General features: G+C 38.3%; 1 protein-coding gene across 1 annotated transcript in view; it reads left to right on the forward strand.

Annotated features, from left to right (window-relative positions):
• The window catches only part of NBAS (NBAS subunit of NRZ tethering complex), a 312,019-nt gene that overhangs the window by 142,204 nt on the left and 155,319 nt on the right, over window positions 1-14,496 (forward strand). Inside the window, exons 29-32 of the mRNA XM_070451500.1 lie at window positions 1,413-1,515; window positions 5,073-5,302; window positions 8,119-8,231; window positions 11,768-11,881. Coding sequence (XP_070307601.1) covers window positions 1,413-1,515; window positions 5,073-5,302; window positions 8,119-8,231; window positions 11,768-11,881 — 560 coding nt within the window. The remainder of the gene's footprint in view (window positions 1-1,412; window positions 1,516-5,072; window positions 5,303-8,118; window positions 8,232-11,767; window positions 11,882-14,496) is intronic.

A 14,496-nucleotide genomic window follows, 5' to 3' on the forward strand; every position in this document is an offset into this window, starting at 1 on the left:
TACAAACTCATAGATAGTCAACAAAGATGAACTTTGAAGAGAGGTGGAGAGAATTATAGCACATTCGCCCTCCTACCAGGCAATATTTGTGATGGTGTATGTGACAGAAAAACAGTGTGTTTGTAACTGTCACATTCATTCATTCACATTTGTTGAATGCTCTGTTGTACCAGAAAAATATGAGGCGTGTCTTTTCATACATTCTCATTTAAGTTAATCCACATAATATACAAAAAAGGGATCTGAAGTTCAAAGAAATTAGTAAGTTTATTCAATTCCATACAGGCAGTTGAGCCTGTTTTTACATTTAGGAAAAACCTTGCTTCAATTGTCTGTTTTATCCACATTAATCTCTTCCATTCCTTATCATTGTCTGAGATGGACTTTAAGTTAGAAATCTGAAATTCAGGAGTATTAAATACTCGCAGTCACAGAGCTAGTATGTGTGTCCCTGGGGCATTGTTAACAAAACCTTGTCTGCTGCTGCAGAAGAAGCTGAGCCGTCAAGTATCTAACTCTGACTCTGGAAACTACCATGACATGGTATTTGAACAGCTAGATTGTGTAGGCCGCACTGCTGGAGCCCGAGCAGTGCTCGATTGGTAAATTGCTTCTGACCGGAGGAAACTGTCGATAACCTGGGGAACCTGATAGCGACTTGCTATTTTGAACTTTCCCATGTGTGGTCACTGGCTTACCCTGAACACTGTGGCTATGGAATTGTTGAAATAGATACCAAGTTGTGTGGGGAATGAAGTGTCTTCGTAAGCCAGATAGGAACTGCAGCTGCCTTACAGGGCTCTGTCTTGTCCCACCTGGGCTGGCACCTGGGTGGAAGGAACCCCCGCAGCACTGTCCCAGACTCCCTGGACTCTGCCGAGACTCCCACTGAGGGGAAACCCTGAGGCTGCCCTGCTGACCAGCTGCGCTTCTCACTTCCAGACTCAAGCCATGTGTGGCCTCTGTGGCCTTTTCTGTCTGCACGTGTGGTTGAAGTTAAGAACATCCCTTGCTTGCAATTGTAATGTGATGAAGATGGAATTTTGAAATGCATTCTCTTGTCTCCAAGTGCTTTTTCTGCTGTATCATAGCTGCTTTGTCTTAGGCCATGTCCTTTATTTCACCATAGAACCTCACAGCTTGTATGTATACTTTTGCCATAGTCAGAGAATGCTATTCCAGTTTTGTGTCTAGGCCGCCTGTGACTGAGGTCGCTCACAACATCAGAGATGTTGTGTCACTGCCCACCTTTTACCTCTGTTTTATTCCAAACTTTTTCCCCTGGAAATTCAAATGAAATATACTTCTGTTGATCATCTAGGAGCTTTGTGGCATATAGAATGGTGGTACCAATTTTTTTACTTTTGGTCAACTGACAATAGCAATTTTCTTTTTTCTTTTTCTCCTCCTAGGCAACCTCCTGTCAGTGAGTCTCACTGGAGAGTGTTGCTGCAGGACATGTTAACTATGCAGCAGAATGTTTACACGTGTCTAGATTCTGACGCTTGCTATGAGGTAACTGGACAGATTTTAGTGTTTCCTTTCAATTTTTAAATTTTGGTTGTTAGATTTTGTTGATTGAACACAAAGATGATGACCAGAAGCTTCACTCTAAGTAATAAGACTGAATTATTGACGAATAGCTGGTAATTGAGTAGTGTTTTAGAGTTTGAGCACTTTCATATCTACATTTCTGTCGTCTTTGTTCATTGCCACACATTTATTTAGTGGGTTAATTCTCAGCTGGAAGACTCCAAATTGTACATCAAGTACAATTGTACATCAAGTACAAGCCTCTCTTTCATAGTTTTGGTGGTCACCAAAAATGACTTCATCGTAGTTGGACTTCCCTCCTAGCTCAGATGGTAAAGAATCCTCCTGCAGTGCGGGAGACCCAGGTTTGATCCCTGGGTCGGGAAGATCCCCTGGAGAAGGAAGTAGCATTTCACCCCAATATCCCTGTCTGGAAAATCCCATGGACAGAGGAGCCTGGTGGGCTGCAGTCCATGGGGTCGCAAAGATTGGGCGCAAATGAGCGACTAACACTTGTGACTTGTGAAAGACGACTTCATGTACCTGAGAAAAGTCTCTCAAATCTGCCCGGTCTTCATCTCTGCTAAGTTGCAATAGCCTTCCAAACTTGTTCCGCTCCTTCCGTGTCTCCTAACTCATGCCGATTGAGAGTATTCTTCTAAAGCAGACCTTTTTATTACACTCTTTTTCTTAAGAGTGAGCTGCTTATTCCCTATCTACAGTCAGAAAGTACCCATGTTTCTTACCCTGTCATAGAAAGCCACTGGGGATTACCCTGTGCATTTCTCGCCTCTGACACTCTCTACTGTGTCCCCTGGGCTCAGTGGTGTCTGATCTGTCCTGAGTCCCTCCACTCACCTTGCTGTTCCCTGCTTCTGTGACTCTGCACATTATTCCCTTTGCCTACCTGGAATATGTTCCTCTTTTTTAAATTTGAAAATTGATGATAACTTGTAGGATTCAGCTCAGTCATGTCCTCTAAGATGCCTTCCTTTGTCCTTTGATATAGCTCATCTCTTGTGTAGCCTTTCTTTCAAATGTAGTAACTTGCATGTTTCTATGTATGTTTCTTCTTCTTGGTCATTAGCCTATAGGCAGGCATTATTAGATCATGTTCATCTTCAGCTCCCCTAGTGCATATTCTAGTATTTGGTGTACAAAGGGTACTTAAGGATGGCTAGTTATCTAGGATTATAACCCGGGAGGATTGAATCCTTATTTTGGAAGGTATGTGTATTACCACCAAATTCCTCAGGCTTTGCATGGAAAAATGATCCAGCTAACCTATTTTTAATGAGATACAGTTCAAAGGAGTGTTCCCATTTGAATTTTCCTATCACATAAGCCAGATCCAAATTATGTAGGATATTTCTTTCTTGTGTTGCTCTGCTCTGACAATCACGAAGCATAACCTGTTGATAAAATGAGAGTTATAAAATAGGTCTGTGTTTTATGAAATCAGCTGTATTTTAATTCAAGGTGGTTTTAACAAAAGAGCACTGTTGAGAAATGAACATAGGCTGTTGAGAAATGAATAGTTTTGTATTTGAACTTCAGATTTTTATGTGCTTGATGGGTGTAAAGTTTATATTGATGATTGCAGTCTCTGACCATGCACAACTGCCAGTAACTTCCCCCTTGTATCTAAAGCAAAGCTGGAAATTCAGTTTCAGGAGAAAATAATCTTATGCATATGGGGCCCCAAATCTTAACTGTCATTAGTATGCTTAAAGTAGTTTCTAAGTGTGCATAGCATTATTTCCTGTTATGTTCTGATTCTGACTGAAAAATTGGCATTAAATATATTACACTTGAACTCACTTTTGTGTAATCTATCATAACAGCTTGACATATTAAATCGTTTTTGTTATATTTTAACACATTTATTTGTATTAGGCTTTGATATTTTAACAGCTTTGTGCTATTAGTCTTTCTCCTTTGAGAAAACATTTTAAAGCATATTATAACTGTCTTAAATTGATTCTAGAGAATAACCCAGATTTGGCATTTTAAAATATTTTAGTGCTGTTTAAATTACGCTCTATTGTCTTACTGACTTGTGGCCGTTATATTCGGTTTACCTGTTCTTGGAAATTAATTTGAAATCTCATTGGCCCAGTTTTGATAAGGTGCAGGATTTTTATATAGCCTGTAGAGCAGAAATATGTGCTGTTCATTTCAGCAAAACCTTTAAAATAATAGGAGTGAATTGTAGTTTTCAGTTTTGGGCATTGACTCTCTGTGGCTTACCTGAATAAATCAAAGGAAAAGAGAAATTGTTACACCTAAGTCATTTTGGTCACCTGGAGTGAGCCATTTTCACCTGTCGTATAAGTGATTAGGGTTACTGCCTGATAATTTGCTTTCTGCCACAATATGTATTTTATAGCAGATCCCTTGTTGGAGATTAGTAGTTTTATCCTTGCCAGTCATTTTAATAAAGGCCTGTCTAAAACTACCTTTTCCAGAAGCTTAGAACAATTGAAACTAAAGAGATCCTATCAAAATTGGGTACTATTCCTTTTTATAAGGAAACCCTTGCCTGTCCATGAAATCTTTTCAGTTCTTGCTTCTGTTTCTGTCCTCATCCAACAGTGGCGTGATAGGAAAGAGCAGTCCCAGGGACGTTCTCCCAGGGAAGTGCTTGTGCTGATTATGTGTCACTGTGATTAATGTGGGCTTAAATGTATCTCTTTAATGAGACTTTTTTGGAATAAGTAAATAACCTCAATTATAGAATTAATTTTATGTTAATTGGTGCTATAAGTTGCCTTGTAAAATACTGTGGTATTTGCACAACTACCTTCCACCAAGTAGCTTCTGTTGTATTTAAATAGTTTTTAATTTGCAGATTGGCAAAAAAATGTCACGTGGTTTATTGTCATTCTAGTGATGAGGTGTAAGGAGAACATTTGTACCTTAGGTATTTAGTGAGACCGAAGGTCCCCTGGAGAAGGAAATGGCAACCCACTCCAGTATTCTTGCCTGGGAAATCCCATGGACAGAGGAGCCTGGCGGACTACAGTACGTGGGGTTGCAAAGATTCAGACTTGTCTGATAGACTGAGCATGCACATACACTTCTGAGACTGACTTTATGTGCTTCAAGCAGCCATTAATTATGTGTACCATATTCAAAGATTTTCTTTTAAAAAATAAAAATGTTATAGTTTAACCAGAGTGTGGGACAGTATGTCTAATGGACCTGACTTTAGTGAGTGTGAACTTTAGGTATTTTACTTAAGTATTCATTGTAACACATGAAAGTATGCTTACTGTTAGTTTGTTCAGTTAAATTATTTCTTCTTGCTAGAAGAGAGATTTTTTTTTTTTATTGAGGTGAAATTCACATAACATAAAATTAAGCATTTTCAAATATGCTTCATTGTCATTGAGGTACATTCATGATATTCTGCAACCTCTACTTGTAGAATGGAGGTATTTTTAAAATTTATTATACTTGGATATCAGAGCTTCCATTGTGTTGAGAATCGAGTCCTCCCTTTCTGAGCACTAATTCTAGTTTATTCTTTTCCTCAGATATTTACAGAAAGTCTTCTGTGTTCCAGTCGCCTTGAGAACATCCACCTGGCTGGGCAGATGATGCACTGCAGTGCTTGCTCAATAAATCCACCAACTAGTATAGCCCATAAAGGAAAAACCCAATACAGGGTCAGTTACGAAAAAAGTATTGACTTGGTTCTGGCAGCCAGCAGAGAGTACTTCAATTCTTCTACCAGCCTCACTGACACCTGCATGGATCTGGCCAGGTAGAGGAACTCTGTGTTCTCCATAAGAGAGAGTGGGGTCAGAATACACACACTGCATTGTTGGTTTTATTCTCTGATGTACAAAGTATGTTATCACAAGTACAGAGTGACCCTTCTGTTTAGGGTACAGTTGCTTAGTGCTTGAGTATAGAAAGAAAACTTAATTATGTCATGAGTGTTCAATAGTTTATGACCCTTTTTCTCTAGAACACTTTTCCACAGTCATTTTAGCTGATTTCCTGTAAGGTTATACTTTTCTTCTATTGGAAGAAATTCACGTGGTAACCTGCAAATCCGGGTTCTGGAAAATTTTAGCACATTAGGCCATGTCTGTATCCTTTACATGGCTTCCAGTCTCCTTAGGGACAGGGGACCTGATTAGATAATAAAACCCAAAAGTCCCTTCCAAGTGGAAAACTATGGACTAGGGATTCTATTCCTCTCTTGGCCTATTGTATAGGAAAGTTAGCGTTCCTTTTTCTTGGTATTGATTCTTAGGAGCTTTTTTTTTTGCATGTAGAACTTTAGCCCTTTGCCTCTCTTAATGGCTTAACTATGTTGCTAGCTTTTTATTTTATATATAATTTATCTTTTAAATGGCTATTTAGAATTTCTAAAAATTGTAATTGTTATTCTTTTCTCTTACATAAGGTTTCTATCTTTTGTGTCAGACTTTGAAAGACCTGTAATTCCAGAGATCATTAAAGTCATTTTTCATTTTCTTACTACTTCAGTTGTTTTATTTTTGCATTGAGATTTTAGGCTTATTTGTATTATTGTGGTGTCAAGATTGTGTTAGTTATTTAGTTACTTTTCCCCTCCAATGACTAGTAGTTGCTTCAACTCTAGCAAGACTTTTAAAGGTAACTTTTTTCCCCCAGTGAAATCTTATCACAGAGTCAAGATTTCTCCAGGCATGTTATTAAACTTGACAAAGTTGTTTAAAATAGTTAGTAAATTTTTTCTCCTTTCCCAAGGGATAGTATTTCTATTTCAGATGATGAAAATATCAAATAGAACAGCCTTTGAAACTGGGAGTTGTGTTTGACCTAAATCTTCTTGACAGATGCTTCTAGAGATCATTTTAAAAACTATACTTGCAGTATTTTCCTTTCATCCATCTCCTTTCTCCTATGAAAGTGAAGTGAAAGTGTTAGTTGCTCAGTCGTGTCCGACTCTTTGCAACCCCATGGACCATAGCCCGCCAGGCTTTGCTGTCCATGGAATTTCTCCTATAAGGACACACTTTAATTTTAAAAGTGTCATATGTGTATAACATTGCACCAACTGATTGTGACTTGTTAGCTCAGATGTATTTAATTGTTCAAAGTTTTATTGAAATAGAAAATAGCCATCCATTCTTATTGATTAAATTATTATTTACTAATTTTTTTAATTGAAGAAGCAATACAGCCATGAGATAAAATATTCAAAAATACAGAAAGATAGCTATAGACAATGTCTTTCTCCTCATAGTTCCCCTATCTTTAATGCTCTCTATATTTTTAATTTATTTCCTGTGTATCCTTCTGGAATATCTTATTGAATATTGCATTCTTCTTTTTTGAGTCACAGGTGCTTACGACTTGTACATACCTTTCTCTGTTTTGTTTTATTTACTCACTATCTATATATAGGGTTTTTTCATGTAAGTACATATTGGTTTGTTACATTCTTTTTCGGTGGTTGTAGAATATTCCATTGTTTGACTTTTATTTAGTTTATTTAATTAGTTCCCAATTTAGTGTATTTTATTAAAAAAAAAAAAGCCTATAAATTCCTAGAGCTGGAATTCCTGTTTTCAAAGGTAAATGCAGTTGAAATTTTGGTAGATACCATAAATAGGTTATATACTGTTACCTCTTGAACCAGTAGTATGTGTTAGTGCTTATCTGATTTATTTATTTATTTTTATTAGTTGGAGGCTAATTACAATATTGTAGTGGTTTTTGCCATACATTGACATGAATCAGCCATGGGCTTATCTGATTTGAATGCCCTAATTTTTGCAATAAGAAGATAGGCCTATATCTTTCCGTTGGTCATATAGGTAGACACTGGCCTAGACATCTTCCTGTGATGGTCCAGGATCTTAGCATCATTAGCTCTTCATGGCCTGATCTCTGCCTCTCCTTTCTAGTCTCATGTCCCACTGTTCCTCTACGTGCATCTTTCAGAAAATAGGTTTGTTGTTAACTAAAATTTATCAAGTATGCTTTCTCTGAGTTTCACAAAATTTGCTTAAAATCCTCATGGGTATTACAAATTCTTAGATTATCAAATCACTGTCACTTACATTTATCTCAGTACTGCATCACCAACTGATTGTTTCTGATCAGCAGAATGTCTCTTGTGCACTTTGTTAGGTTATTCTTATTTCCTTTGAGAGAGAAAGTTGTGACTGAAATCAAGACATTTCTGCTTTCCTTAGAAGAATAACTGGAAATTATCTGAATTCTGTCCTTTTGCTTAATCCTTTTTATATCATCATTATCTTTGGAGTCAACAGTAAACAGAGCACTAAGCCCGGAGCTAACATATCTTGCTTTATCCTCTGATACCTTACGTGCTGTAACCGGTGCAAATCGCTCACCTCTGAGCTTCAGTTTTGGCTTCCTTGAAAAGCAGGTGGTGATATTTCTCTGTCTCACAGGCTTGCTGTGAGGATTAAGTAAGATGTCAGAAAGCCTCTAGCAGAATACCTGGAAGGATGTTGCTGTCTGATAAATGTGTTGGATCTCTGTGTTGTCATTCATAGAAGGGCAGTTTAGCTGAACATATGCTACTTTTCCACTTTAAAAATGATTTTGTCCTAGGTGCTGTTTACAGCTGATAACAGATCGACCCGCTGCCATTCAAGAGGAGCTCGATCTTATCCAGGCCCTGGGGTGCCTTGAAGAATTTGGGGTGAAGATCTTGCCTTTGCAAGGTGAGTTTTCTACGTAACTGTTGCCCTTTTATTAACTTATTTTGCATAAATTCACTAGTATTCCTGTTTAGGTGTCTAAATAAGGAGCACTTTTGGTCATTTAATCCACTAGCAATAGGTTCTGCCCTCTGTCCCACTTTTCAGTGACATTAGTACAGCGGTGAGGCTGTTGGATAAAAGCAAAAAGAGAAATTGGGGATTACAAATGAGAGTTTCACGTTTACATCAGTTTTGGATTGAAATTTATTCGTTTCAATTGCATAATTTAGAAGTAGCTCTAAATGATAATAGTTTATTTCTTCTTATGCTTACTGTAGAATATTCTTTAATTGAATCCGCATTTTTTTTTTTTAACAGAGGGAATGACAGGAAATTGTTTAGAGTTAAATTACTAACAATATGTTAGCATTGCTCAAGTTCTTTTACCTAAAGGTGGAAGTCAGATTAGTACCAGCCCAAACAAGTCATGTGTCCTTTTGGGACAGTGGGCATATCCCAGTCTCCTGAACCTCACCTGATAAGCAGGAGGGAGATTTTCTGTTGCTTCAGATCCTGGACCTCAGTGCCCTGAATGAAGTGAGTGTGTTTGGTGATTCGTGGTATGCTTGGCTAGTTTCCATGTAATCTCTGATCTTTATTCTTGAAAAGATTTTTATTTTTTTATTGAAGTATAATTGACTGACAGTGTTTCAGGTGTATAGCAAAGGGCTCTTATCTTTATTCTAACTCTGGGAATGTTCAGAATTGGGAGTGGGAGAGGTTTAACTAAGTTCTTTTCATCTCTGGTTTTTGATAAATTTTCACTGGAATAGTGTCTCTGCTGTTTTTTTTTTTAACTTCTAATATCATTGATCAGTCATAGTCTGTTACAGGTGTCTTGGCGTGTTTATCTTCTGAGATAATTTGAGTCAGATGGATCTTCGGAAATGTCAGCCAGTGGAGACATTTTCGTGTGGATTTCCACTGTAGTTTTACTAAAAATGAAAGTTCTGCTTGTGAGACAAATTTCTAAGATTTTTTGAAAGTTGGTATTACTGTTATCTTGATTATTGTTTGAAAGTAATAAGTATGTGATTGTAAATATCCTGCAGTGTCTTAAATAGGTATATTCAAGGTGATTGTTAAATTGCTAAAAAAGTCTATTCACTTGTACCATTCATGTAATTTTTTGAGCTCAAACCTTCTTTAAATTGTGAGGATTAATTAGAGTTACCAGCAAGCACTTTCAGTTTATTCTCAAATGTCTTAAATCATTAACCACCTCCCCCAAAACACATATTTTTAATTGAAGATTTCAATCACGAAAGAGCCCAAAGTACTATGAAACTTTTGTCCTTCTTGTATTTCTTGTTAGGTCAGGTCATTATAGCTTTGACCCTGTATGTGTTTATCTTTTAGCTAGTTATTTAATCCAAGCAGATTGAAAGAATACAAAAAAAAAAAAGTTGGTTTCCCAAATGCTACTGAAGTTTGAAAATTATGTTGAGCTCTGGTTTTTCTGTGGTACTTAATTAGCAATATTTGCAAATCAGCTGATGGATTTGAGTACCTCCAACCAAACCTGCCACCCCTCTGAAAAGCTTCCTGACTGAGGAGAATCTTAAGAAGGATGTTGCTTTCATGTCCTGACAGTTTTTCAGTTTGGTATATTGATTTGGAGTTTCCTATTAGAATGACTCCTGGATGTGGAGATGGGATATTCCTTTTCTGTACTGTTTGTTGTGTTTATGCCACAGGTGCAGTTTAGGTTTAAACTGTTTTCATATTCATCAGTAATACTGGATCAACAAAATAACTTGGTATTTAAAGACTTAAGGTCCAGCTATTTTTTTTTTATTGTAGTCAGTGTACAGTAGTTCACTTTGTCACTTTGCTTGTTTTGATGCCCTTCTTTGCTTACACTCTCAGAGTTGAAAATAGGATCAGAAATATATAAAAATGATTCCTTATGTAAGGGTCACCTATGATGTGTTTGTGTGTGTACTTTTCCATATATCTTGGGTGTCTATATTGTATTAGTTATTCTTATATTCAAGTGAACCAATTTAAGATATTTCAGTTATTTCTGTGTTCTTTCTACAATAGAGTCCATCAGTTTTCCGGACTTAAGGGTGTTGTGTTAAGCCCAGCCTTAGGTTAATTAGGGTTAGTCACTTAGTTGTGTCTGACTCTTTGCTACCCCATGGACTGTAGCCTGCCAGGTTCCTCTGTCCATGGGATTTACCAGCAGAAATACTGGAGTGAGTTGCCATTTCCTCCTCCAGGCGATATTCTTGACCTAGGGATTGAACCTGGATCTCTTGCATTGCAGGCAGATTCTTTACCATCTGAGCCACAAGGGAAACCCACTTTTTCGCATATTACGAAATAACTGGACATTTATCTTAACCTTTCTTTGTATTTAACTTTTCTTGTTTTCCGAATGAGTGTAGTTAAGCGTCTTATCGAATTCCTTACAAAGATTAAGTCTGTTATTTTTATGGAGTTTGGGATATAGTAAGAGCTCTGCAACTATCAGCTGTTATTTTTATGATTTTTCTTGGAGTTCCTCTTAATGTTGGCAGAATTAGAGTGGTCTTACCCTCTTTTGCCTTCTCCCTTTTCCCCTCCCCTCCTGTCCCTTCCTTCTCCTCTCTCCATTCTCCTTTCCTTATGTTCAATAAACATTAATTTAGGCACGTTTATTCCAGCAACCAAAATAATGAAAGGGTACCTCTTGACTCTGAGGGACTAACACCCTGCTAGGCATGGCATGCAGTCATGAGTCTGTCTTCTTGTGTTTAGATTCTGATTCAGCCAGTCTGAGCTGTGTGATCTGTGTCAACTTAATGGCTTTGAACTTAACCTTCCTCAGATGGAGATAATAGTAAAATATTCCCTAAACAGTCCTGAAAGTTATATCTTGAACACTGAGAATTCTGGGTTAATCTTGGCAAAAACTATAGAGGAATTCTTTGTATCATTCTTGCAACCTTTCTGAAAGTCTGAAATTTAATTCTAATAGAAATTTACCCTTCCTCCAAAAGCCTGTTCCAAAGAAAAGCTACTACCTTTTTCCTTTATGTCATTTATATAAATTGGACCAGTGAGCGCTTCAGGGACTTTTACTCTCCCAACTGAAGTGATATGGTGGAGGTATAAAGTGGATATTTGGAATTTGGAATGGATTTTGGGAAGCTGAGGTATGGTGGACAAACAGGTGTACGAGGAAGTATCTGAAATTTTCAAAGACAAATACCACTGTCTTTAAAATTTTCCGTTAGTCCTGACTTGAAAATGTAGCACTTCTCTCTTAATTTCAGAATGTCAGTTCACTTGCTGTGTTTCATCACTTTGGTGATAAAAGATCTTTATTGTACATTATTTATTCAAAATTAACAGTAACTTTATTATTTTTTTAAATTGTCTTTTACTTAATTCTTATTGATCTGGGGACAAACACAGTTTTCATTTTGTTCATTTGCCTTAAATTAGGAAGGTCATCGTACCTTTGTTGTGTCCATGGTCACAAGTCATCAGCGTGTCTTTCTTTGCAGTGCGATTGTGCTCTGATCGGATCGGCCTCATCAAGGAGTGTATTTGCCAGTCCCCCACGTGCTACAAGCAGTCCACCAAACTGCTGGGCCTTGCCGAGCTGCTGAGGGTAGCAGGTAAGTTTTGAATGCTTGACTGCAGAATCTGTGTTATTCTGTGCACCATCCTAGGAAAACACTGGAATACGCGCTACTAGGTGTGAGAGGAGCTGCTTTTCAGCAAGGTTTTGTCTTTTCCAGAAAGATTGGCCTGTTATAAAAATGTGTTCCTATGTTGAGCTGCTTGGACCTCTGTCTTTTAAATGAAGGCATACTTATTTGGGGTTCCATGGTCGTGCAGGGTCAGAAAGAGAAGTCAGAGTTACCGTTTATAACCAGAAAACTTAAAAAGTAGGACAAGCCAGCTCAACTAGTTCACCTCCAGTTTCCACATTTGGTGTAATATTTTTGAACCTGAATAATTACTTAGAAAAATTTGTGCATTTACTGTTTGGCTAAGTTTTCACATGCATTATCTTATTTCATTTTCTGTTAAATGTTGTTGATGTTTTCTTCCTGTTTTGTGAGGGGAATTGAAGATATTTGGTAGACACATTTATGTTTTAAAATCTAAATAGAACTCTTCTTCTTAAGGCTTTATAGTTTTAGTAAATTTTACTTTCAGATGTCCTTTTCTAGCCTCTCTGAAAGCATAAGACTAGCATCTTTACCTCTGGCCTTGAAGATGTGCTCGGGCATCCCTTGGGGGCCGGGCAGCCAGGGAGGTGCCTTGGATGGCTGCATAGAAGTTGAGTGTGGGATCTGAAGACTGGCCCAGTCCTTACTCTCCTAGTCACTTGCTAAATGACTGAAGCTTCAGCTTCTGGAAAATAGAAATGACACCCCCTGCTTTAAGTCTCGGTCATGAGACCCACGTGAGTTAATGCATACGAAAGCACTTTGTAAACTCTGAAAGCACTCTGATCATTAGGGAAGAATTTCATAAGGATCCAGTTCATAGACACTAATGAAGCAGTCAGGGATGCTGTCTGCATTTTCCATGTACCTGCCTACTATTGTTAATTTCCATTTTCATCCCTGTGACACTGACCTGAAAATAGAAATATCAGTGATCGAGGTAAGCCTGCATTTTTAATGGTATGAACATTACTTTTCAGTCCTGCCGAGTACATTTATGTGGAACAACTGGTGTTCAAATCACTTTTCTTTATTGCAGCTATTTTAGTTCTCGTATTTGGAACCATCTCAACTTGACCACCTCTGTTTCACAAACTGAATGTGTTATAACTTCAGTCCAGTATCATTAAAAGAGAAGACTAGTATCCATATTTCATTCAACATGGTGCTTTTATTGTGAGCCCCCTGAGTGCACATAATAGCTACTATGTATCCGTGACTGCTGTGTGCTAGCTCCCTTCTGTGCCCTTTTAACACACTGGCTCTTCTGCTGTTCACTGCAGGCTCTCCTTACCTGCATTTTACAGATGGGGAACTAGAGGCCCCAGAGAGGAAAGTAATACCACTTTGTCAACTACTTTGGATACAGAGTTCTATTACACACCTGCTGCCCTCTAGGAATTTAGCATCTTAGAGGGCTGCAGAAGCAGAGAACTGTGTTGCATCATGGGGTATGATGGTAGTCCACGGCTTCTGTAAACAGATGTTTGAGAATCTGAAAGACAATTGTAATATTTAGCTGGGAGCGGAGTGGTGTTAAGAGAGGGATCACAGGTGGGTAACATGTATCTGAAGCTTACAGAATGCTGCAGTTATTTATTGCTGCTTTACAAACCACCCCAAAACCTAGCAGCTTAAAATAACAACAGTCACATCTTCTTATCTCTCCCAGTTCTAAAGGTTGACTGGGCAATTCAGGGTCTTTTATGAAACTGCAGTCAGATGTATCAGCTAGGGCCATGCTCATCTCAAAGACTGCTTTGTTCACATGTCTGGCACCTGGGCTGAGAAGATTGAAAAAGCTGGGTGTTGGAGTAGCTCAGGCTTTCTCTTCTCTATGTGGTTTCTCCTTACCATCTTTCCTTATGTTGTTGTCAGACCACCTGGATTTCTTATGTGGTGGCTGAGGGCTCCCAGAGCCAATATCCCAAGGGAAACCAGCAAAAGTTTCATGTCATTTTGCTGTAATTTAGCTTTGGAATTTGGGCAGCTTCATCTCCATTGTGTCTTATACACGGAAGCAGTCACACAGGCCCTCCCGAGTTCAAGGAAAATATTTATAGGCTCCACTTGAAGTTGACTGGGCTTGGGTGAGCCTGAGATGGCTTCCACAGCTGTTGGAACAGGCCTATGTTACTCTCTGGCTGGTGTCAGAAACCTCAGCCCCTTGTCCCGGGGAGCTCTCCATGGGGCTTCTTGGGCATCCTCTCAATTTCTCCTGGAGCATTTGGTCCAGAGAGCAGGGCAGAGCCTGTAGTGCTTTTTTACAACCTCGTCTTGGAAGTCAGACTCCATCGTTTACAGCTTACTCTGTTAGAAATAAATCACTAGTCATCCCCACTCAAGGGGAGGAACAGTAAGCTCCATCTTTAGAAGGGAGTACCAAAGAATTTGTGGACATAGTTTAAATTCTATTTCATACATTCAAAGTTTTGTCCTGCTACCATTAGTATTTTCTTCAAATTAAACATTTAGACCATTTTCTTTAGTAGATTTCTAGTCCAGATCTACTCCTGGCTCTTCTCCCCGTGAACTTGGCTTTCTTTGTAGAACTT

This window comes from Odocoileus virginianus, chromosome 2 (assembly GCF_023699985.2).
Source record: "Odocoileus virginianus isolate 20LAN1187 ecotype Illinois chromosome 2, Ovbor_1.2, whole genome shotgun sequence".
Lineage (NCBI taxonomy): Eukaryota > Metazoa > Chordata > Mammalia > Artiodactyla > Cervidae > Odocoileus > Odocoileus virginianus.